Source organism: Amphibalanus amphitrite, unplaced genomic scaffold (genome assembly GCF_019059575.1).
Source record: "Amphibalanus amphitrite isolate SeventyFive unplaced genomic scaffold, NRLGWU_Aamphi_draft 000128F_arrow, whole genome shotgun sequence".
Classification (NCBI taxonomy): Eukaryota; Metazoa; Arthropoda; class Thecostraca; order Balanomorpha; family Balanidae; genus Amphibalanus; species Amphibalanus amphitrite.
The window spans coordinates 214,415-240,482 of record NW_024881623.1 but is presented as its reverse complement, the minus strand read 5'-3'; the positions used below and the strand labels follow the sequence as shown (position 1 = coordinate 240,482).

Below are 26,068 nucleotides of genomic sequence, written 5' to 3'. Positions count from 1 at the left end.
CCTGGTGGCTGAGGATCATTCGCGAGGCGCGCTGTGCGGTGAGCAATCGTACAGTGTTTGATATGTGAGGTGAATGTTTGAGCCATCGCTAAAAAAGTTAGCTGGCAGCGGTGTTTATATGTCTTGTATGTTTGTAACAACGACTTTGGTAACTGTGAAGAGTGAAGACACATTTATGTTCTGAAGGCCGCGAACGTGAGAATGTATAATGTCTATATGTAGCATTGGCGCGTCGGCTGAGCATTGTGTAGTGTTGCTGCGAGGCGCAACACGGTGGGGGAGTATGTAGTGGCCGACGGCCGCTCTCCGCCCGGTTACGGCCGAGCCATGTGGTGGCCACGTGCGTCCGGTGGTCCCGCTCGAGGCGAGGCCCGGCTCGGGTCACGTGAGGGCCCGCTGTCGTGATTGGCCGCCGCCGGCGTGTGCCGCGAGGGAGGAACGAGGTGACCTGGGGCCGGTGCTCGCTGCGCCGACCCACTCTCTGTCTGTGACTCGTGCGGTGAGGACGGTAAGAACAAATACAGCGTCCTACTAAGTGCATCTTTGTGTGGCGGGCGGTGACATAAGTGGCGGAAGACGGTGCAAGCAGTGCTAATCGTGGCTGCTCCTGATACCTGTCTTTATGTCCCGGGGCCCACTACTTTCTCTCTCCTTTTCTCATTGAGGGTGTGGAGGGAGGCGGCTGCGGTGTCTCGCCATCGAGTCATCGAAGCTGACCGCGAGTGACGTGTCTCGCCATCGGGATACAACACTCGTGGCCTCCTCGTTCCTGGGGCGGCCAGTCGGTTTCGGTCAATCTCGCCATCGAGATCCCGGAGCATCTCAGATCCGTCTGACCACAGCAGCCTCGCCATCGAGGGGCTGTGGTCACTCGGCGGCTACCGCATTCCTTCCCATCCTCTACCAAAATCCACTTTCTCCTCACCCTGCACCACAGCCAGTCAGCCAAATCAAGTGTCGCTGTACGCAACTACAGACCAGAGGACGGCGTGGCGACAAGTGTTATATCATGTGCGTAAGTGCTCACTCATTATTGTAATTACATTGATAAGAATGTAACGTGCGAGGCAGCTGAAAAGCACAGTCCGATGACATTGCTGTTCCACCCGGTTGCGATGCTGCTGGGCCAGTTTAATGTGTAGTTTGGCTGAATTTATGGTAAGTCATCACAGCCAGACCATGTTGATGAGGTCGTAACTGGATCGGATAGCTCTCACTGCGTGATTCCCCTATACAATAGAATTCGGTGCGCCACATGTTGGCGTGCTGTCCCGGCTACCCAGCAAAGTGTAAGAACATGGCGACTGGAACTATCAAACGGATAGATTTCCTTAGGAAAAATAGTGGGAAAGTTGTTGATTTTAAAGGTTACACAATTGCTCTCATCGCAATCAAGCTTGTCTACCCATTTTCAGTTAGCGATGGTAAATCAAATATTTATGAAATTACACGTGATGAGCAATCAGATGTCTCAGAAAGCAGTGCTTCGGCTTAAGTGGAATCATTAATATGTAAAAGTTATAACAGGAAGGGTGTATTGCACCACGCTTCCCAACAGCGCATCCAACGAGCGAAGTTAGTCTATGTTTGTTCGATACCCTGCCTGCCCTTTCCCGCCAGTGCACGAAAGCTGTCGCTTTAACACTTTCTTAACCCTCGCCCTGGCAGGGCATTTTTCATAACACGGCCTGGCAGAGGGGGGGGGGGGGGTCGATGCGACCCCCCCTCGCGATTGGCTTCTATGGCACCTAGAAACACCAAATTTGGTAAGTAGGTGGGCCCCCTAGAGTTCTCGACCCTGTGCAACTTTGGTTGCTCTAGGTCAATATTTAGGGGGTTTTGGGGGGTATAAATGTAAAAATTTCGCTAAAAACAGGTCAAAAGTTTTTCGCTTATAACTTTTGATCTAATTAAGATAGAGCAAAAAGAAAAGCATCAGTAAACTCAGCACGTCAAGGCGCGTCGAAATATATACTTTTTAGCTTGATTAAGTGTACTTAAAGTTTTTCTTAAATTTTAAGTAAACTTAAATTAATAAATTAAGTTAAAGTTAACCAAATTGCATCATATCGCATAGCATTCGATTCGGCTGATCACCAGGAACACAATGATACCATTTTTAAGCTCTAGCGTCATTATGTGCCAAGTTATTGGCAAAAACGTCATTTGACCTCAGTTGACCTCATTTGACCTGACCCATGGATAAGTACTCCAAACAAAGAAGCACCAAGTGACCTGCTGTTAAGTTCTGTGGTTTCAAAGCACAAAAGTGATAGAACGAAGCGGATATCTCCAGTATTTTCCGAATTTAGTATTTTCCCATAGGCTTAACATTACGACGTAATGACCTCTAACTGACCTCAGGTCAGTGACCTCAAAAAACCCGAACTATATGTTATACAACTCAGTGAACTTAGCACATCCTGAAAGTTTGAAGGAAATCAGTGCAAAACTGTGAGTTGGACAGGTGCAAAAAGAAAATTGAAATTTGACCATGACCTTGTACCGGTTTTCTGACCTGTTGACCTGACCCAAGGTCACCCGGACCTGAATTTTTCAGGTCATATGTAAAAAGATTGCCCCATAGGCTGTGTCAAATTTGGCGGCGCTGCGCGCCGCTGTTTTTACGCTATCTTTGAAAAACCTTAGGGGGGTCGCATCGACCCCCCCCCTGCCAGGGCGAGGGTTAAGTTCTGACCTTCTGCCTGGTATGGATAGTACTCAGTTGCCACTTCTCAGTGTTATTATGGACCGTCAAGAGTAATTACTTCTGTAAAATATGTGATCCACTGGCAGCGGCAGACACTGATTGCTGAAGTCTCAAGGTCGTGACGTTAACATTCTGAACTATACCTGTGGCCCGGAGTCAGGGCGCAGATCCGTGTCAATTGAGCTCCCCTGGTGTTTGGTTCTCGCCCCATTGCCATATTAGCAGCAAGCCAATCTGACCACTAATCCGCAACACCCGTTAAACGCTATTCCGTACATGTTCACGTCAGGTTTTTAAATGATGTGAACAATCTCGATATGTAAAGTCAAACGCGATAATGTCAAATTGCAGTGCTGGAATGTTGCAGTTTACTTTTACTCAAAACCTATAAGGAAAGGGCAAAATAAAGTAAATGATTACGAAAGAATGCAGTACCTATCCACTTTGAATTGTTACTTATGATAAGGTAAAAAAAATGGTCGACGAAAATTTGATTTTCTGCATCAGCTTTGCCCATGGAAACGTCTCACATATACCGTTACGCCAACCCAAGTATAAATGAGTTCAAGACTTTCGTTCGCTAACAATACTGTATACGTCACGCCCTCCTTGTATTGAATATTTCACACAGTGACTTTGCTACTTCACAGTGACTTTGCGTTATTGTTTTGCCGCTTCTTCACTCTCACCAGGTTCTATTCACTTGGCCATACCCGATTACAAGCAAGGCTCACATATAGCTTGTCGGCACTAAACCCAGCGTTACAGAAGGCCTCTGCTCATACGATAAAGCCCGGCATGGGCTTGACGTAGAGTGACCTGTGTCCTTGTCACTCTACAATCATTAGGTGATGGACATCTTATAGTCGCAGCCCTTCAGGCTTAGTCCCGGCGATGGCCGGTTTTGCTAAGTGTCGGTGACTGTTCTGAAGTATAAATGAGTATCAGGGTAAATAATATCGGAACATAAGCAAATCTTGACATTGACACGTGATATGCGCCTTTTGCGCCTACCGATCATGGACGGTTCATTACAAATGCGATCATCCGCACTCACTTAGTCAGTGAATAAGTATGTAGCATACATACATTTAAATACAACAATACAACATACAATGGGAGCTAGCCTAAAAGGCCCAGCCCAATACCTACGACACAGCTCGCAAGTTGGCCGGTGCCCATCGTATGAAAATGACAGAATCATCCATGATCCAAATGCTCTGAAACGTTCCAGACGCACACAACCACTTCCGTAGTCCGTTGGGCAAACGCAGATCACTACGCCGTGGCGGCCAGTGGCCGGTACTTGCCGTCGACCTGCTCGGCCAGAGCGATGCCCTCCTGACCAGATGGCCTGTTTCCGCCATCTCCCGAGGACCCTCCAGAGGGCTGACCCGCTCCAAGCCGACCGGCAGCCGGCCTCGTCTGGGCCGCCCGCTCGATCGACCTCTTTCTATCTCTGGAGGCTTTCGCACATGCGCCGACTGCCAAAGCAAATATCGTGGCGCCAACTCCCCAGACTATCTTAAATATAATCTTCTTGCCGATCATCTGGGACGTGCTTTGTGTCACATATGTGTAGCTGATCGTGGTCCAATCGTAGTCATAGCGTGGCGTGGTGGCGTAGTAGTCAGTCTGATAGTTCACGTCCGATGTCCCCGAATTCGTAAGGTATCGGAAAATTTCAGCCTTCAGAGGATCGGCATCGTCGTCCAAAGTGTAATTATTGGTAGGTAATCCAAAATCATAAATAGATAGTTTCTCTTTTGGGCTTTCATTTACGCTGTCCGTTTCGCCGTGCTCTAAGCTGTCCGTTTCGCTGTCCGTTTTGCTGTCCGTTTTGCTGTCCGTTTCGCTGTGTTCTGTGCTGTCCGTCGCGTTATCCGATTTGCTGTGCTCTATGCTGTTCGTTGCGTTATCCGCTTTGCTGTGCGCAGTGCCGTCTGCTCCGCTGTAAGTCGTGTTGACGTGATATTCACTGACCGGGCCGGTCAGATCCGCCGCCTGCTCCTCAGTCGGCCGGGTAGGTGATGCCGCTGGGAGCGCTCCCACTGCCGCGACAATCGCCAGCACACACACGAGTGAGCCGACACTCATATTTTGCCAGAGTCTGCGCCGGAAGGAATCCTGGGACTGTCGTCCAGCTTCGTGACCGTCTTCTCAGCCTCTGGATGCAGCGAGATACGAGGGCTGTCCAGTCAGAGCCTGTGACCAGTGTAGTAGCTGTCTCTCACTTCCCTGGCTGGATAGTTCCAGTAGGCCTTCCGAAGACGTCACAGGCTTGATGATCGATGGATGACGAATGTCGGCCAGCCTCCAGTACGGAGTCAGATGGTCAGATGATCAGCTGTTATCTATCTTCACCACTCTGAGCCTCAAAAACCACCTCAGCAGCACTCCTGGCCCGCAACACCACCTTCGCGCCGCGCCGTGACCTGCCAACTGCGCACCGGCCGCGGCGCAGCGCCTCTGCAGCGGCGCGGCCTCCCGCCTCAGGTCACCTTCAACGGGCCGGCCCTCCCACCAGCTGTGACGTCACAGCGAAAATAGGCACTGGAGATGGACGGCGCGGCGCGCCGGGCCGCGCGCGGGGATGTCCCGGCGATGCAGAAAGCCGGACTGGTGATGAGGGCCGGCGTCGCGGTGTCACGACTCACCTGTTCTGCGTATAAAGGCCAGAGGGGTTAGTGACCTGCAATGTCCAAATGGCGGGAGGCCTCCTGCACAGCGAAGCACGACCGATGAAAACCACTCTGGGAACGGTACCTAATGGCACAGCTAGCAGCAAGTGTGGTGACATTTGGACATCTTCTTACTATTTCATAGGCATATGTAGGTGTAATGTGTGCCTATATCTACTCTGTATGTTCGTACAATAGCGAGGCTACACACATAGTACCCACATAGGCCACATAGCTTGTGCGGTGGGTGTTTTGTAGCCTGTGGGTACTATGTAACAGACGGCACTATGCAGGACGTGAACAAGGTCTAACTTTGGTGTGATCATAGGCATAGCACATTATGATACATCGCTAAAAAGATGATGTTCGCCGCGTGGTATGCACGGTGATAGCGTCCTGGCGCCGTGCCGGCGTGTCTGGCTGACCACCATGTGGCGCAATCCTCCATCCGCGGCAGAGCTGGTCACGCTGTTTTCTCCGTACTCCACGCCGGGACTCCCCGATTACACGCACCCCGATCAGAATGACAGGAGCTATGCCGTGTTGCAAACCTACCGGCGATACCTGCAGTGCCACTGCAGGATCTTCAGAGACTGGCCTATCACGTGGTTATTCAAATGTTCTTGGTACTAAGGCAATACTGGTATTCTGAGTACGCTGCCGAGTGCTAATTCCGTGCAATAGCGTCAAGGGTTTGCGAGCTTATAGTTGTGTTCTTCGTTTGTCGCTTTTAGCCACCATCCGACACAGGGCGTATTTTAAGGGATTTTCACTGGGTCGGCAATCACAATTAGGGGCGGCATTTTGCACTCATAGGGGCGGCACTTGGCATCTGAGGGGGTGGCATACCTACTGATATTTAATGACCAAAAAAGTCACGTTCGACGGTTCTTTTATAACTCTTCCTAAGTAATGATTTCAGATTCAACCTAAGCTCAGCGGTATTACGTTTATTTTTCCGGGATATAGTATTTCTCTCATCATAATGCGATAAATGAACTATAATTTGACCTAACAAAAAATAATTTTAAAATTTTACCTGAGGTAAACATGTTACATACCAGTCGATTCGTATCGTCAAGCTTAAAATATTCACGGCGTTTTATGGCTCTATCTAGAACAGTGGTCGGCAGGTCGCACGAGTGTGCCCACTTTATGGGCGCTGGACGGGGCCATTACCCCCACTTGTCATACCCCATTGCTTACACAGCAAGGGTCGCTGATATTCGGCCATATCTTTTGACGCCTCTATTTTTCTGCATAGGTATAAATAAAATGCAACACAATTAACTCTCTTTTTTATGGAGAGGGAGAGCGTGTGGAGTAAGGATTAACTCATACATTTTTTATTTATTAGTTACTCGCGTAATGAACAGCGTATTGCAACGATACGTTCATCCCTCCCCCCCCCCCCCAGGTTAATGAATGTTATACCTACCTACTCAAACATTTTCGTGACCCCAGTGACATTGTCATTGAGTTTTTGAAATTTGAATGACCTTCACTCGGTAACTTTCTCTCCGGCTCGGCCGGCGGACAAAACGCAAGCGAAGACAATGCGGGGAGTCCGGTGCTCTACCAACTGAGCCACGGAATAGGCAAATACTCACCATAGATATACCGACTGAACGATCCCTTTATAACTTCAGCGATTGATAAGACAAACAGTGTGTAACTGTATATTTAACCCTCGCCGGCACAGGCCATTTTGAGTCCTTCGACGGCACAAGGTTGGTTGGTACGACCCCCCTCGCGTTTGGCCCCTGATGGAGCTAGAGCTTCGCAGAAAAAAACGAGCGTGTTGCCCGTCACGAGAGGAAGCCAATGATACCCAATTTCAAGGTCCTAGGTCATCGGTTGACCTTCCAGGTCAGGTCAATGACCCAAAAATCGGGAATATCGGGACCTGTTTGAAAGTCGTAAATTGTGGCTGCTAAGGGGTTTTTCGGGGTGCTGATCACAAATATCGTGTTAGTTTTGATCACAGATGATGTCGTTAAGCGTTTAGACCAGGTCGGGTCAGGTCAGGTCAGGTCAACCGGTAGGGGTCGTACCGGGTATTCGTAGTACCTGTCATCCGCCTCTGACAGCTTCGTAACATGTTACGAAGGCACCAAAACTACTTCGTAAATATTTAAATGGTTGCTAAATTCGAATTCAGCTCCAAAAACTAGCCTAGAAACATGTAAAACTCGAAAAAGTGAGCCGAGGTCACCAAAGTTCAATGACCTGACCTGACCTTCAGGTGACCTTGACACCCACCCTAATGCATGGGAGCAACATCAAATCACATGTTTGAACGTTTGAAACCACGAAAAGCTTGCAAACGCGCGGTTAATGCGAGCCGACATACGCCGAATCTTGATTTCGGCCAAACATGGTCACGGAAAAGAGGTCACAGGTGAAAGGTCATTGAAGTCAGGGTCATAAAATTTTCAGAGTAGGTGTAAAATTGATCAATTCGAGGGTACTGAAAGTTTCGTTGCGATCGGCCGCTTTTTACGCGAGTTATTCGCGATAAACCTTAGGGGGGTTGCATCAACCGGCGAGGGTTAAATGTAAGTCTCGAAATTGCGATGTCTCTGACCAAATGTAAGGACAATTTTGCGACCCTTCCATTAGGTAAAAGGAAATGGGAGAAAATCAGGGCATGTGCCTCTTTTTATAGGTAGACAAATGTCAAAGTTAACGAATTTAAACATCAGAAAACAATTAAAAATGACACACTTAATCGGAAAATTGCCACCCACGACCCCTCGTTATGTCCTTGAGGTCATGTCAGGTCATGGTAGGCCTCCAGCAGTTTTTTCCAATAACTTCTGATAGAGACATGCGACATGCCTGAGCGATGAAAACACCTTACATAGATGATTTCAGTCTGACGATACAAATCGACTGATATGCAACATGACCTTTACCAGCCAGGTCATGACCGGGACCTGAGCTCAAATTTCCCAAATGACGTTTGAATGTCAAATTATAGTTCATTCGACGCATCTCGACGAGAGGAGCACAGTACTGAAAAAAACAATGTCATAACTTTCGTGAGTCAATAATTATTACAGTAAAAAGGTTCTTCATTAAAACAGCTCAGTAGAGGGGCGCAGGGGGTCCACTGTCCCCTCCAACCCTCCCCGGCCCGGCACGGGTTAAACAAGTTGTGCTCTGTAGGTTAAGCCGTTGATGTTAGGTCAAGTCTGAGGACTTCATAGGAACGTTGAAGAGCTATCGAATGCGCTTTTTCGCGGTGCTGTAGTTCTATTCTTCCCCGAGTTATGCGCCAGTTTGTCAATAAATGTTGAAACAGACAACATTTCACCCACATTTCACCTTCGATGACCTCTGGTCACCTGATATTTGACATTTGACTTGACCTAACCAAAGCACGGTTAACCAACTAACCCAAGCAGTTTTTGACACTCTTTCGAATACCGCTTACCGCGTGTCGCTACGTGGCCTAAGTAGCCAAGTTATAGGGGTCGGGAGGGGGGTTTAAACAAACTCAGCCCGGCGCCGGTTAAGGGAAGGCACTATCATTTTGGGGGCGCTGCAGATATGCTAAGGGACGACAGCATCATTCTGATTTTTGAGGCGCGCCACCAATTTTTTTTTTTTTTAGGGCCACCGACACTGTGAGGAGCGCAATTATGTCTTTGAGCGTTGCGGGGTGGCACCATTACATTGAAGGGCGCCATGTGAGCAGTGATGTGGGGCAAAATACTTTGACCTGACCTGTGACGTCATCGGTGACCTCGAGGTCAATGAAATTAGGTTTGGCTCGACAGTTTTCCGGGGCTATCAGACGCCGTTTGAATTTTGACGATCGGCCGAGTAGTTTCGGAGTTAGGAGGGGGGGGGGGCTATGAATAGCCCCCCCCCAGTAGGGCGTGTTATACACAGACCCCAGTGGGGCGCGGGTTAATGGGCGGCAATAGGTATGATATTTAGGGACTCCGATACTTCGAAGGGCGCCACCGTTTGTTTGAGGGTGACATCATCACTTTGAGGGCCACCACCGATACTGTTCGGGGCGCCACCGACACTATAAGGGGCGCCACCGACACTGCCAGGAGCACTTTGACCGGCGTTACTATCACATATGGGCGCCGTGAGCACATTGCACATTGGGGGGCGGCACCATGACGTGGAGGGGCGTTACGGAAGGTTTGAGGGGCGGCAACATGACATTGAGGAGCGCCTCCGACACTTCGAGGGACACCAGCATTTCTTTGAGAGCCGGCACCTTGACTTTTGAGGAGACACCACCGACACTGTAAGGGGCGGCACCATCACTTTGAGGGGCGCCACGGATGGTTTGAGAAGCGGCACCATTATGTATATGGAGGGGCGCTACAGAAAGTTAGAGGGCGGCAACATTGTATTGATGAGTTCCTCCAAAACTTTGAAGGGCGCCACTGACACTGTAAGGGGCGGCACCAGCACTTTTAGGGGCGGCAGCATCATTTTGAGGGGTGCCACCGACTCGTTGACAGGAGACACCATCACATTTAGGGGCGCCACTGGCACTTTGAGGGAGGCACCATCACATTGAGGGGCGCCACCGATACTGAAAGGGGCGGCATCATCTTCTTGAGGGGCGGCATTATCTGCTTGAGGGGCAGCTCCATCACAATGAGGGGCTATGTGGATACCTAGAGGGGTGGCACCATTATATTGGTGGGTTCCTCTGACACTTCGAAGGGCGTCACTGACACTATAAGGGGCGGCACTAACACTTTAAGGGGCGGCAGCATCATTTTGAGGGGCGCCACCAACTCGTTGGCGGGCAGCACCATCACATTCAGGGGCGGCATCATCTGCTTGAGGGGCGGCTCCATCACAATGAGGGGCTATGTGGATATCTAGAGGGGCGGCACCATTATATTGGTGGGTTCCTCCGACACTTCGAAGGGCGTCACTGACACTATAAGGGGCGGCGCCAACACTTTAAGGGGCGGCAGCATCATTTTGAGGGGCGCCATCGACTCGTTGGCGGGCAGCACCATCACATTCAGCGGCGCCACCGGCACTTTGAGGGCGGCACCATCACATTGAGGGGCGGTATCATCACATTGAGGGGCTCCACAGATGCTTAGAAGGGCGGCACCATTACATTGAGTGGGACTACTAACAGATTTAGGGGCGGCACTGTCACATTGAGTTGTGGGATCATCACTTTCTATAGACGGCTGCTTCACTTTAAGAGGCGGCATTATCATTTCGGAGGGCAGCAGCCTCACTATGAATGACGGCACCTAGCCTGCATGTGCGTGCTGCATCCTAGAGGGGGCGGCAACTGGGTCGGCAAACGGCTGTCACTGGGTCGGCATTCTCCGTGACTGGGTCGGCAATTGCCGACCCAGTTAACATGTTAAAATACGCCCTGATCCGACACTTCACAGTGCTATCTATAGTCGCCGTCATTGACACACACAACATTATCTTCAGCGGGGCATAAACAATTTTCCATGGACCTTACAGCAGAGACAGAGTTCAAATTCTGCCTCCTTAAAAAAACCCGTTGCCCAATGGATTCTGTCAGCCTGGAATACCACCTAACACCGATGCCTGCAGTAGGGCGCCACCCCATGAATATACAGCGATTGTCCGAACTGCAGACGGCGGTCGCCGGTCGGGCGGACGGTGTGACGTCATCGGCACAGAGGTCCCGCCGGAATGCGGATGACCGGAGCCTGAAGTGGGTCGGTGTCCCTGAGACCTGCTGCGCGGTGTGTCTCTGAGTGCTTTCGCTTGCTTTGTAGGTATGCAGAGCAGCAATTAACGAACAACGAATGGCGCCAATGTACAGCACTGTATGAGCTACAATACTGTGCAAACATAAACAGGCTTTAATAACTAAACAAATGCATAACACCTGCATTTCAGACATACGTGCATATCCGGGATGCGTACGCCCCGGGTGGTGGCGGTGGTGGCGGCGTGGACTGGTGGCTGTGCCCGGGCCCCGGTGCGCGCCACACCGCCTCAATTCGCTCCTATCTGCACGTGCTGACGGTGACCCGAGCAGGGGGAGTGGCCGCTCGTCGCCGCCGCCGCCAGCGCCGCCGTCCGGCCCCCTCCGCTGCTGTGTCGGAGCCGCCGGAGCTGACCGTCAGCTACTCGGCTGTACCCGGTGAGTACCGGGTCCGTACCATCGAGTACTGAGGCTGAGCGTGGTAGGTACGAGTCCGTACCCGGAGAGGACTGAGTGCTTATCATCAGAAATGATAGCTCTGCTCTGATTTTAAAGATAGATTGCCGGACCCAGGATTCGATCTCACCACTTCATTGTAATTCTCCAGTGACACTTGGTGCTTTTCAGACGGAGCCTTCAACAACAAAAGCAGCGCTGCAGGGGGCGCGGTGGAAGATTGTGCTCTCCATCCGTGTGTTAACTCCGGAAAATGCACCAAGCGGGGAGCCAGTTTCGCCTGTGTTTGTCCAGCTCAGTTTGTCGGTACGTGATCAGAATTAGGAGAGACTGCCAGCCACAGCGCAGCGTATCAACGAATGTGAAATGAGGGGAGAATCTCGAACTGCTTGGCCAAAACAGACCTGCAGTTATGGGTAGGGGAGAGCGGGGTGAGTTGTATCATGTCCAAGTTGTATCAGGGCGAATTGTGCCAAACTTATCCAATAGATAGCGCTCGTGACACGACCAGCCGACGAGGTTTTCCGGGCGCCACCTTTCTCTGTTCTGTCGTGTGGCTGGGTGGACGCGTCTCGAGGTGAGAGCCGATTTTATGTTTTTTTAATGTCATTCTAAAAAAATAAGTTGCAGGAAAATGTGTGTTTTGGGCATTTAGATGTGCACAAATTTGAAAGATCTCCGTAGCGGTGGTGAGGGTAGGTTCTAAGGCTGCGTGAGTGAAAATGGATTTCTCCAGCTGTCCGCTGTTTTTGAGAACGAGGAAGTTTTTTCCAAGATGGCGGCGAGGTACATGTTGTATCAGAGCCGGGTGGGGTATGTTGTAACATGTATGTATGTATGTATGTATGGGTATGTTGCTTTTGATCGCGAAAGCTAAGCCCTGGCTCGCGTTTGTAGGTAGCTAGTCAATACTCGTTCCATTTTGGCACAATGTGTTGGCTGCTTTGCTCTTAACGGGTCACTTTTGCGTCTAGTCTGTTGATGTTTCGTTCGTTTCGATGTTTCGTTCGGATTGACCTAAGTTTGGTCTAATAAAAGTGAAGCCTTTGAGCATATACATTGTATTAACCCCATTTAATGTTGTTGTTATGTTCAAAACCAGTAGCAAGCACACTCCCTGAAACGTGAAATAGTGATACAAATTACCCCACCATGTGATACAACTCACCCAAGCCATGGGGCAAGTTGTATCAAAAACGTTGTTCTATTCGGCAGACCGTAGAAGAAAAACTAGTAGAGGTAGCGGAAAAGTTACTTTGCACAAAAAAGCAGAAGAATCAAGGAAGGAGATAGTATGGAAATAATGAGTTTATCACGGATAGTTACGAGGTTATGGGTCTCGGAGTAAAAACTGATACAACCCACCCCACTCTCCCCTACTTTGTGATTTGCTTTGTTCGTTTATTGATCACTGTTTGATTGAATGATGTCGATCGTAGATATATCGTTTAGATAGTGATAAAGAACTCGTACCAAAGATGTAGCCACTGCCACATGCTTAACTACAGTACAAACGAGCCTTTTCTGTTACGTTCCGTGTCGTGTTCCAGCCTCGAGGCCCTTTCTGTCACATTCTGTGTTGTCGTTTTCCAGGCCTGTTCTGCCACATCCCGGCCTGTGAACTGTCCCCATGTCTGTTCGGCACGTGCGAGGCCACCGACGCTGGTGTGCGGTGTCACTGCGATCCACTGCACGACGGCCTGCACTGCGAACAGCGCCGCTCGCCCTGTGACGATAACCCGTGCCGCGGCCGCGGGCTGTGCACTGAGGCCAACGATACGTTCGTCTGTCACTGTCACGGCTGGTGGTCAGGTCAGTGCTAGGTTATGGAGGGTTCGGGTCAGGTCATGGGTGGGGAGGGGTGGGTATGGTAAGGTCAGGAAACAGGTGTGGCTATGTCAGGGCACGGAACCAGGTCCGGATTAGATCAAGTCAAAGAGTGGGCTGGGTTGAGCAATTCAGAGTGGATTTCGGAGCGTCTGACAATCCTTTGTCTGAACTTCTTCTTGATACAAAGAATCGATCATGATATGTCATAATGCTGCCGCCCTTGGATTGAAACATGATCGTAATTTATTAGAATTTTTTGATTTATTTTATGTTATGTGGTGATCTATTTCATTTCTTTCTTGAGAAACTTTCAGATTCAGTTTGCTGCGTTCAAATAATGATTTTATCCGGACGTAAGCGCAGGCGATAGGGTCAATAAGTACCTATTTTTTTTTTAATGATTTTCAACAAGTCAACACGCTTTTCATATTCATGGCATATTCAGTACCTATTCACCCCATTCACGTGTCCGATTATCTCACGGGGCGCGCCTGCAGACGCTGGCTGACGGTGATGTGATTCGATTTCTCCGGCGGCATACTGGGCTGCGTGCTCTGAATGGCGGAAGGAGGCCACGGTGGCTGACCTCACCCCCCCCCCCCCGCTACTCGCTGGGGGGGGGGGGTGCAGGGGCGGGGTGACAGACTGAGAGCTATTGAATATTGGCGACTGGCCCGATAAGTGGGTCAATATTGACAGCCACACTGCAGTGTTGTCGGTCAACTCTCGCTATAATGAAGAGCAAAACGGTGCGCAATATTCGAGCCGGCTGACATTTGGCGGGAGCGTTTTTTTGTGACCAGAAGGTTTGTTTTGATTGTTCTTTTGTTATGTACATATTGGTTGAGTACCTGCCCTGACATATGCTGACGATGAGAACAAGCATCTGAGAATATCGGAGGACTGTTTCCCATCCAATCAGCTGGCCGCTGATGGGAATGTGCCTATCAATACTCCATCTTCACTGGTGTTCCATATCATCAACATTGTACACATGCCTAGCGCAGAGTCGTGATATTAGCCAGATACATTTTCCGACGGGTTATTTCATAACGTTTATCAACAGAAGGCCAGGTTGAATCATTACTCGAATGCCTGGATTGACATCAGAATTTATTGTCACTTTGCCGTCAGGAATGCTGTATGAGCGTTCCTGCAAACTACACCTTTTTGCACTCAAAATAGGCATCTTTTCATTCAATTTCGGCGAATTGCATTCAATTTTAGCGATCTCTCTATTCAAAGCAAATGAGAGATCGCTAAAATTGAATGCAATTCGCCGAAATTGAATGAAAAGATGCCTATTTTGAGTGCAAAAAGGTGTATAATTATATCCTCAGTGCTAGCTAACCGTCTCGCCATCCCTTGTGCCTCCAGGCCGCCACTGCGAGACCCGCGTGCTGCACATACCGTACAAACCGCTCAGCGAGCGGATGATCGAAGAGCCCTTCTGGCTGGGTCTCATCACCGTCACCGTCGTCATGGTCGGCATCGGCATCATCTGGTGCATCAAAAAACACTTTGCCGAGCGCATCGAGCAGTTCTTCGCAGAGGAGATTGAGAAGAGCAAATATTACGGCGGTGAGTGGCTACTCGGTGCATGGGACAGCGGTACGAGCTAAGAATTGGGTGTTATGCCGGATAAATGCCCAGCCACGGTCAGACTTTGCGGGAGGGGAAAATAATGAAAATAACGGGATAATGTGGCAATTTAGTTAAGTTACTGCTGTTCCATTTAATTATCGCAAATGAAACTGGACAGTGACAATTTCCTCAGCTATTTTGAATGCAACGAGGGACGGATACTAAAATTTTAAGAGGCTTCGGAGCATGCAGACGTATCTGTTTGGTCTTCTATCCTCTGATGGAGAATGCGTGCCCTGAATTCGAAACGGGGCTCTAAATTCCTAAACATCTGCATAGCACTGCGCAACACACTCATTTCACCACCTGCCACTATGAACCTGACTTCCGAAAACGGTCACCGCCAGCGGTCGCTTTATGAAATGGAAAGGAAAATTAGCGTTTATTACCTCCGACGGAGTGAATTTTCTGAAAGGTCAATCGTAATTCCGGTGGTTTCCTTTTACATTTATGAATCGTACATATGTGTTTCGGGCCTGATCGATGTCAAACAATTAAGTGCTCGGCAGACTATCGCTAATCCCGGGTCGCTTTGCATAATTAGTTCTCTGTTTTAGTGGTGCTTGGCATACTAAGCATTGATTTCAAAAGAGGATTAGTTTCACTGTTGAAGAGCAGGGCATAGACTCGTGTTTAATAATTGTGAGTAGGTCAAAAGTCACGTAAGAAATAATGGATGCCTACATACATGACTAACATGACACCATGACACCATGACACCATGACTACATGACGCCGTAGAACATTTTGGCATGAGCGCATTCACAACACAGTCCGATTATGCCAATAGTGGTACTGAAAACAAATGCATACATTCGTAAATCAATTATAAGTATGATTAAGCCCTAAATACAAATACTAACAAGTAAACTAACAAGTAACAACAGAAGTGACACGTGGATATAATGACCAAAAGTACCTATAGGTGCGCTGGCCGAGCTTACAGCCGTTATTGGTAGCGACTAGCGTCACTGTAACGCTAACAAACTGCGCCGCCTGAGGTCGATGTCGAGCTGTCGATGACCGCTCACTGTGCCACCCAGCGGGAACGGCCGCCGGTACGGCCGGCTCGCAGTGCGGCGCCGCTAACCCGTCCCACGACGGCCGATCCAAAGGTAACCGGGCGGAGTCAGAGGCCCCCTGGCCGGGTCACGTCGGTAGAGACATGTAGAGCACACAGACAGACACGCGGAGAGTTTAGTGGACCACGGTGGCTGCAGCCGACCACAGAGCCATCGTAGTCGACCACAGAACCATCGTAGTTGATCACAGATATTTTACTAGTGAGCATGCGCTATTCGACTTTTTACAAAATAACACAGTGGTTGTGAATTTGTAGGTAAGTATTTCACGCTTTTAGCCGTGTCAATCCGCAATATGCATCGGATTTCTGAGGACTGTATGCCTACTATTTTTTCAAATAACTGCTGAAAACACGGACCACATCAGGCATGCACGTTTCGACATAGTTCACAATTTTCAACCCCGCGGGGAAGAATATGTTTTTTCGCTTTTTAACAACGATATTGTCCTGCGCTTTAAAATTGTCCTCTTCAGCACTGTCTCGTGTAAGTACAAGTGTGTCAGTGTTTTCAGAACAGCTGCAAGGGTAATAACGGACATGCATTATTCAATATCTCCACTGAAGTGCGGCCACAAAGAACATCGCATATTCAGTCCAACTTACAGCGATGTCCCCAGATGGCAGTAGACATTGTCTGGCGTGTGCCGTCTGTAATTCGTGTCTTTTGGCGGAGCATCCATGATAAGTGCCTTGCCTTGAGGCTGAGGAAATGTAAGCTGATGAAAATTATAATACAGATATCCATCTTATCTGAGATCCAATTTAAGGGACATGATCACTTGGACAATCTCACAATCATTATCACTGGGAGCTTTCATTCCAAGCAGATAGTGTTTACGGACAACACGAACCGTGTGCTCCTATGCAAATCGACCGTTAGTTACTTCCTATTTGTATCGTCAAGTCATTCGTATCTCTATCTATCACTGTTGTTGGCAGTCTCACATGTCGTTCAGTAATTCCTTACCCACGTCACTAGCTGCCCCTACGTGCACCAGCCCACACTCCTCCGTATATCGCCCCTGACCGTCGGCCGTCGGTCGGACCCCTCTGTGCACCTGTAGGCTACATGCCGTCACCGTGCACCTCACACGCCCTGCTGCGAGAGTCGCCGGCCGTCTCGCCCCAGCCGCCCCGCAGCCTGCTGCAGCGACTCAGCCTGCGCAAGACGTCGCGCGTCTCCCTGCTGTCCCTGTCTTCGGTGGCGTCGTCGCCCGGTCATGACCTGCGCAGGAGCGTCGAGGACTTTTTCCGCGCGCCGCTGGGCCGCAGACGTGAGTAAAACGCTGGGAGTTGGGACGGAGGGTTAGGAACCCAAGGAATGCTGGGATGAAGTGATAGAAAGACAAAGGGGTAGAGGGGCGAATTGGGATAAAGTTAGGCGGAAGGAATAGGAAGGAACAAAGGATAAAGGAATAGGCGGAATTGGATAGATCATAGAGATTGGTGTGGCTGGGATGTGGGGTTCATACGTAGAATGGTCACTGGAGAGTTCTTGTTCGATGAGAATTTGAAGTGGATATCGCTTAGAAGATTTATTGTTTAGTTTTTGTAATTAACAGGGAGGAGAACGGGACAGTTAGTCCCGATTCAAGCAACGCCGAAATTTTGCTCACAATTTGTAATAATGTATGAGCGGCGCAAAATGTTGGATAGGTCTTATGTAAAAATAACCGTCAATGCTACTCCAATGATGACCAACACCAACAAAGTGTTGACGGTGTCATTTTGCCCTATGACCCAGCGCCACCAAAGGTCAAGTATGTTGTAAGCTCGTTGTGCATTAGTCTTCGGCCCTTGTGCATTGTGCAATTTATCGTTATATACCTACCTATATAGACATTAAGTTAACGCAAGTAGTGAGCACACACTTACTTCCATTGACACGTTAACATATGCCGATTCCGACAGATTTATGCCGTTTAATGTATTTTGCACATAATCTATCGTTGGAGATCAATGACCTTATTTATTGTGTATGTACAGTTCGTGGGGCCAATCAGGCATGTCAGGGAATCGTTCTGACACGGAATGAACTAAATATAATGGCCAGTGGCCACACTTCGCTACTTCTTAAACTTCGTTTTCTACCCCAGTGTCGTCATTGGTCTCACATGTCTAACCATCGCTCTTTGTCTGACTTCTGACCTGAGTCTCGATCTGATCACTAACCCGGGTCCCGTTCTGACCTCTCGCCTGTAACTCAGGCTCGCGGTCGCCGCTGAGTCCTCGCTACAAGCGTAACTCGTCTGGGGAGTCGCACGAGCTGGACGCCGAGTCGCGGGGGATCCTGCGCGGGCTGGTGACTCCGCGTGACCCGCTGGCCGAGCGCAGTCGCAGCTACGAGGAGTTCATCCAACTTGCCGAGATGAAGCTAGAGGTGCGTGCTCCTGTGCCTTTTGTCTGGACCAGCATGAAAGTTGTCTGTCATCTCAAACGTTCTAACCAATTACCGTCCTGATTTGAGGACTTACCTTTGACAATTTATCTTCAATGCCCTTAGAGGGATATTTAATCTAAGCTGTTAAGTTTGATGTGCCCTTTGGCTAAATATTTGAATTCTTATGGCGAAGCTTGTTTTGAGCTTTTATTGGGAATCTCAAAAGCCCTGGAAGTCAAACGCAAATATTGACAACCTGATGAATGAACGGAAACGCCATATATCGCCCTATATCAAACTCAGACTATCAACGAAAAACTCAAGCTTAATGCAGCACAGCCTGAGGATTATCAGGCATTAATATAGATAATTAATAACGCCATCCTACAGACTGGTACCACGAGTCCCTTTCACTGCAGCGTTAGAGCTCGCCGCGCCGCCCCAGGCCGGAGCGAAATCGGCTGTGACCGGGACAGGGTCGGCGCTCCCTCCCCTGTCATGCTGGACCGTGTCTTCTGATCTACACAATGTCTGACCTTTGTCCGAACAGCCCAGCATGGTGCGGCCGAATATAATGACGGCATTGGAGACATTTGGTGGAATTGCAATTCATTTGTGAAGCTTGTTTTTGTCGCATCTTTTCGAGGCAATTGCTAGGCTGTTTTCAGTTTCTTTTTCTCATAAGTGCTCAGAACGTACTTCAAACGGAATTGTGGCGCTGTTTTTACTGCCGTATAAACTGCTGAACTGCGACGAGCAGCGTGCCTTAGATTAAATAGAAACAGTGGAACAAAGTAAACGTGTCGAGGCTTTGAAGCAAGCCGTTCGCAAATACCGGAACCGAGTGGAACTATTCTGAGGTACTCTGTCTTTTCCCCAGGACCAGCGTAAGTCGGGCTCCCAGTCTGTGGACGACCCGGCGACCCTCGCCGAAACATCCTTCCACGACATCATGGACAGCAAGTTCGACAAGCGCGTCAAATTTGCATCTCTGATGTCACACGTGTCACGTGACATGATGACCTCGTCCGGGTCGGACCTGAGCTGCGCCGGCGACGCCAGCAGCAGCTACAAGCCGCAGAATCTGCTGGGAAGCCGGTCCAGGCGCTCACTGTCGTTTAAGCGCCGCGGCCGGGCGCCGGCCTTCCTGCCAACCGATGACACGGTGGAGACGACCTCTACGGGCTCTGACCTGACGCCGGACGCCGTGCGGCGCTCGGCACTCATCCAGTCTCTGTCGACACCGAGCTCACCGCGTCACAGACCTATCGCCAAGATCACCAGTGCTGACAGCATCCTGTCCATGCTGCGTGGCTGGGCCAACGGCAAGTCCGTGTCCACACCGTCCAGCCCGGCCAACTCTGATCACGGCGACGAGAACCCGCCCATCATAGGCGTGTCACCGCCCTCCGCTAACGGCTCGGGACAGACGGAGAAAGGAGCGATCAGCGCAGCCAACAGTCTGGAGATTCCCGTGTTCACGGGAGGCAGCGGGAAGACTGGCGGTGGATCCTCGTCCCAGTCCGTGACGCTCGAGATTCCGTGCCACGACTACCGGTGTCTGTCACCGATCACAGAGGTGCCCACGCCGTCTCCCTCGCCTCTGCCGACGCCGATCCGAATGGCCCGTCGACCAATTCACATCCACATGGACCAGAGGGTCTCCGACATGGACTCAGACGCGTCCACATCTTTCTCAATGTCTGGTAACGAACAGTCGCGCACCAGCAGCGCCTCGCTAGACGCTCCGGAGGGTGTCAACCGGACGCCGTCGCCGACACTCAACCGCAAATACAGCTGCAACTTCCCCATCCCGATGGTGATTATTGAGACGACGCACACGTCTCCAGAGGAGAGTGACGAGGCGCCGCCGCCTTCCCCACCACCCATCACCGTGTCAGCGCCTACTCCATCGACACCTGCCGTCCCATCCTGGCCATCACCTCCAGCCATCGTCATCTCTGAGGACAGCGGCGATCCGGAGGGCAGTCCCCCGTCGCCTCACGTCAGTCCTGACCCGGTACCGATGGCAGTGCCGTCCTTTACCTTCCTGGCAGCGTCTCCAACGGACGAGGCTCCCCCACTGATGCCGCTGCCACAGCCTGGTGAGAGGAAGCTGAGTGCCCCTCACGCGCTCAGTATGCTGCGGCGGGCGCCGTGTCTGAAAGAGGGCGGCAGAGCCGACTCTCTGGAGCTCCAGCCGCGGCCGGGCTGTCGACTGACGAGAAATATGTCTGAGCAGGACTCCGACACGGATAGTACTAAACAGACGGTCGGTATGCTGCTGGCGCCGCTGGCTCCAAACGGCGCACACAGTACCTCCGAGTCGAACCTCAGCTCGTCAGGCTACAGTTCGGCCTACAGCCCGGCGCCGTCGCGGTGCTCGTCCATCAACCCGCTGCTGGAGGAGGCGTGTGGGCCGGGCGGAGCGGCACAGCGCCGGCCCGTGCTGCTGCACCAGGCCACCCTAGAGGATGACTCGGCTCTGGGCAGTAACGACGACTGTCTATCCACGGACCCAGAGATGCCGCGACCGGCCGAGCCGCCGCCGCCACCGCCACCCCAGATCGTCATCCACCCTCCGGCGCCGCTGCCGTCCGACTCCTCGCTGGAGGAGCCGCAGCGGCCCAGCCCGGCCTCGTCGCGCTCCGAGTCACCGCTCAGCGACCGCACCGGGCGCCGGTTCTCGCGGCAGTTCTTCGGGAAGCTGGAGCTGCCGGCTACTGACTCGGACTGTCTGTACGACTACCCGAGCTCGGAGCGACTGACGGCGGCGGTGGCGGGCGGCTCTCAGCGCCGCGCGGGCCGCCGCCGCCGCCGGGGCGCAGTCAAATGGCGCAGTGTACCCACCGTGCCGCCGGACCGGACCGGCTCACCGTCTGCCGACCGGCAGAAGGCCTGGGCGGCGCAGACCCACCGGAGACGGGGCAAGCAGCAGCGCTCGGAGGCCGGCTGGACCTCGTCCAACGAGTCCGTCGACGTTACCAGGTGGGCAGAGAGGGAGGGGAGAGAGGGAGGGAGTGAGCGCATGCGAGTGTGCCCCGAGTCTTTTTCTTGCACGGATATCGATGCATAAATTGGTTCATGACTACATGCTTCATGACTCTTTTTATGGTAATAGCATGATAATAGGTATGTTACATTATTATTTCACGCCTATGAATAATTTACTTGCATTTACGCATCATATTTTGAAATTTGCGGCACACATCTTACGGCCATGATAAATGAAGGCTGGTATCACTTCTTAACGTGAAATTCGGGAAAGCACGTTAATAACGAAACTCGACGGCTCCTTTTTTCCAACTCCTGGAAAGTCACAAACACACATCAGTGAGTAAACACGCTAAAACAAATATTTTTTAATATAAGCTGAACAAGGTTGAAAATTTTTGGTCAGATCGACTGATATGAAGAAAAGGGCGTACAAGATTTCGACAATGCTCAAAGCTAATTTTTAATCTTAGGAGCATGATTACAATAACCCTCACTCTGTTTCAAATTAGGTTTCTACGTTCTATTACGCAACGTATTTCATTTACCCCTTTACTCGATTCTCCTTTGTTTACGTACACTGCATTGGAATTAAAAAAAAAAATTGTTTTACGTCTTGTGCCACTCCACTGCTGCGTACTATTTCTGCAAGTGTGTCCGTTTTCATTGAGCCTTTTGACAGTCCGCTGTTTGCCACTTCACCCGTCCGTGCGATTTGCATTATTCGATTCTGCTGGATTGCTGCATGTGTCTGCCGCTTTTGCGCGCCTTGCCGCCCGTTCGGCTGCCGTCTCGGGTGCCAGTGACCGTCCCTGCCGCAGCCCGGAGAGCCCGGAGCGGCGCGCCGCTGCTGACACCTGGTGGTGACCTCTGGTACTGCCAGTAGTGCAGCCGGCCCCCAGACAGGTGGGTGCCACATCTGAACATGCACGACCCACCCTGACCGCTTTCGACACTTTGCTTTTCTGCATTATGTTCGGTGTGCTTGCGATAATCACGTCATTCCGCATAAATATATTTTGAGCCCTACCGTGTTCTTTGCTTAAAAGGTATAATATTATGTGGTGTACCTACTCTATCAATTAGGAATGGGAATTTTATAGCTCCATTATTGCTTGGCTATAAGCGATTCGACTCAACCTGCGCCCCGTAGGGGGGGCCGAAACGGCCCCCCCTGTCCTTTTCGGTCGATATCTCCTAAACGGCTGGAGATATTGCCACCAAACTTTCAGGACCCCTCCGGGCATCAATTTTACACATTGTGACCAAACATTTTTCCAGAGGCTGTGATAGGTTGGCCACAAATGACGTCAGAGTGACGTCATGTTCTGTCATTTTCGACCGAAAAAAGACCTTCGCGAGAAGACCTGTCAGGCCTACAGCTTTGAAGATACAGAAAAATGATCAAGACATAAAAGGTGTAGAATTGACAGGGCTACAAAACTGCCATCTCAGATTTTTGGAATTTTTGAGTTTTGATCCCCAAAAATCAAAAAAGCATTTTTTGGATATATTAGCCAAAAAATCCAAAAAGTTTTTTGAGTTTCGAAAAAACCGGAATATATGTGATAGTACCTACCGTCTTCTATCTACATACCAAATTTCAGATCGATACCTCGTTTTTTGGTCAAGTTATAGCGAAAAAACTGTTCAAAAATGATGACGTCAAATTTTCAAACTCAATTTTTGGCAATTCTAGAACTCGTAGAGCAAAACAAAGACCACCATTAGACTCCCCGTGACGAGCTGCATCGAATAGATACCCATTTTATGCAAAAATATCAACTTTAAAATTTGACCTAATTTGACCTGACCTTGACCTGACCTTCACCAAAACGTGACCTAGGCTGGCCCCATAGGCTGCCTAACCCACATAATCGCATTTGTCATGTAAAATGGACCATAAAACATGTATCACACGACACATTCATATTGTGACCCCCGGTGACCTGACCTCGCTGTGACCTGACCTGGTATCAGTGACCTCAGATAGCAAAGTATGTGTTTGACGAACAATATACCATCGATGGTTTTCAATAAATTACCAATTTACTCGATTTCACAGCACATTTCTTGAATTGCCTGTGAACGGTGAAAATCTGACCTTTGACCTGACCTGTGACGTCATCGGTTTGACCTAGGTCAATGAAATTTGGTCACAAGGTAGTTCCCGGGTAGGGCTATCAAACGCCGTTTGAATTTTGAAAATCGGCCGGTAACTTTCCGAGATCTTAGGGGGGGGCCGAAACGGCCCCCCCTCCCCCTACGGGTGGTAGGGTCCGCCGGTAGCCCTACGGGGCGCGGGTTAAAAATCGATTAAGCCTGACTGATACAATCCTCCGCTTCCTAACCCGTTCCGCTCGCTGGTCTGAATTGAGAAGATGAAGAGACATCGATCATCATCCACTGGCGCTCTGCAGTAGCTCCGTCAGAGGAGGTCGTTAGCTTTCTCAGCCAGCCAGTAATGAGGGCTCGATTTGAGCCGGCGCGGCGAAATCCTTGTTCGTTACTCAGGCTTTTAGTGGAGCTGAAACATGGACTTCTGCTGTAAGTATGCGTCTGAGTGTTGAGCTGTGGGGATGGCTGAGCTAGCACACGGTTGTTAGTGTTATGTAAACACAGCTCTAGTAACAGTGTGTAGACGCGTTACTTCGTCATTTGTCGAATTCAGCCAGCAGAGATGACTTATGTTGCGTTTGACGGCGTCAGGAATGGTAAGCTCCAATATTGACTGATGTGATACGGTACCGCATGACAGCCGTGCAATGCGGGACAGCCTAACCATCAGTTGCGGAGTTGGAAATGCACTTGTTCCGGGATATTTATACCTATTACTCGTTGTCTTCTATCAACATCTCCACAGTTCCGTTCTATCGATGAATATCAGGAAGGCATCTTACGGTATCGTTTCCTGTTTCTAGGTCAGCTCCTGTTGGGGACTGCCAGGAGCTGTATCAGGAGTCGTCTGACAGCGAGGTGAGCAGTGCCAGGAGCGTCAGCAGCAGCAGGAGACACCGGCGCAGGATCAGGAGACAAGGGTCGCTCGACACTTCCGACGACCAGGCACGTGACGTTATGTTATAGGTTTCTAAGAAAGCTCAATACGCATGACACTTGCATATGCGTCCAGCTCGAAGGCTTATCTACGATACTGCAGGCTGTCAATTTGGCAAAGCCTAAGCATTAGTGGCAGATCAATATTGCGTTAACTGTGCGATTAGTTTTATGTTCAGGTTTAGGACGGTCCGACGCGAACAGTAAAAATGCTAAGCCGTAAAAATGCTAATGAGGCATTTTCATGAAGGTCAATGATATAAAGGCATTCGGTCGTATTACCCCATAGCCGCTTAATTCATTTCATTTTACCGGCTGTGTGAAGTGACCGGGATCTACCTATGCCGTCAGGGAACGTCGGAGTGCGCGGCCGGTGGCCTGGCCGGTCGGCGCACCTCGCGATTCCGCGTGCTGGCCACCCAGCTCCGCTCACTGCGCCGACTGCGCAAACCGCGCCCCCTGGTGGTCGGCGGTAGCACCAGCTCCGAGGAGCCCGGCCAGGAGGAGCCCGACGAGCGGACGGCACTGCTCTCCGCCAGCGGGCGCACCCTCACACACTCGTGCAGCGACCCCTGCGAGTATGGACACTGAGGGGACGCCGAGTCGTGTGGGTATGGACGCTGATGGGCCGTCGAACCCTGCGAGTATGGATATTGAGGAGCTGCCGAACCCTGCGAGTATGGACACTGATGGGTGGTGGCCGCATTGCGTAAAACAGTGGGATATCGCCGAGCTGCGAGATGAAAGTATGGACCTGCGAATACGGGCACTCGGCCGCCATTGAGACGGCATTCACTCTCTCCGCATTCCTGCTCCCGCGCCTGAAAGCGCTTAGGGGAACTGAGCTCGGGCTGGTCCCTGTATAAACCGCCGAATCACAGCGCGTGTGAATAGTACCTGGTGCATTTGAGCTCATTATTGCTCCATGTTGACAGTGAGTGTAAAACTCTGACTCAACAGTGCTGGAAACGAACATATGACACCTAGCTTGATGGGTGCCGAACGACTCAAAGAACTATGCAGATGAAGTGTGAAACATTCCGCGAGCATTGTGTGTGAGTATTGTGAACATCGACTCATCTGTGCACAGAACAGTCACCTACCGTGGCGTCAGCCCTCGTCCGTCGGAGCTCAATGTACCACTGTTTTAGCTGCACACTGTATACCCCTATGTGTGAAAGTGGGCCCTGCGTCTCATTCAATGCCTTTGCTTTATGCATCGACAAGTATACTCGTAAACATTAGCGTCGCCACGGGGGGGGGGGGCAAGCGGGGCAGCTTGCCCCCCCCCCCCCAACCTCGGACCGGGCACACCCTGAGATCGATACAGATCTGATGAGATTTTGGAGTCGGGAAAAAATAGGGGTACCTTTCTGAGAATGTCTGTAAGATCAGACTCGGTTGGAGCGTGCAGTTCAAACCAAAGTCAGAGTCGCAGTCCCCAAAATCTTCAAGACTCCGACTCCAGACTCGGAAATGTCAATGCTGTGATTCATTCCATTTTCTTAGTTGGTTCTTTATTACATTTTATAGCTGATTT

General features: G+C 50.4%; 1 protein-coding gene across 1 annotated transcript in view; it reads left to right on the top strand.

Annotated features, from left to right (window-relative positions):
* Positions 1-25,759, top strand: part of LOC122381843 — a 91,901-nt gene extending 66,142 nt beyond the window's left edge. The window contains exons 15-23 of the mRNA XM_043366545.1: positions 11,278-11,524; positions 11,714-11,848; positions 13,136-13,354; positions 14,750-14,953; positions 17,165-17,374; positions 18,308-18,480; positions 19,361-21,468; positions 24,396-24,537; positions 24,880-25,759. Coding sequence (XP_043222480.1) covers positions 11,278-11,524; positions 11,714-11,848; positions 13,136-13,354; positions 14,750-14,953; positions 17,165-17,374; positions 18,308-18,480; positions 19,361-21,468; positions 24,396-24,537; positions 24,880-25,119 — 3,678 coding nt within the window. The 3' untranslated portion in view covers positions 25,120-25,759. The remainder of the gene's footprint in view (positions 1-11,277; positions 11,525-11,713; positions 11,849-13,135; positions 13,355-14,749; positions 14,954-17,164; positions 17,375-18,307; positions 18,481-19,360; positions 21,469-24,395; positions 24,538-24,879) is intronic.
* The last annotated feature ends 309 nt before the right edge of the window (positions 25,760-26,068 follow it).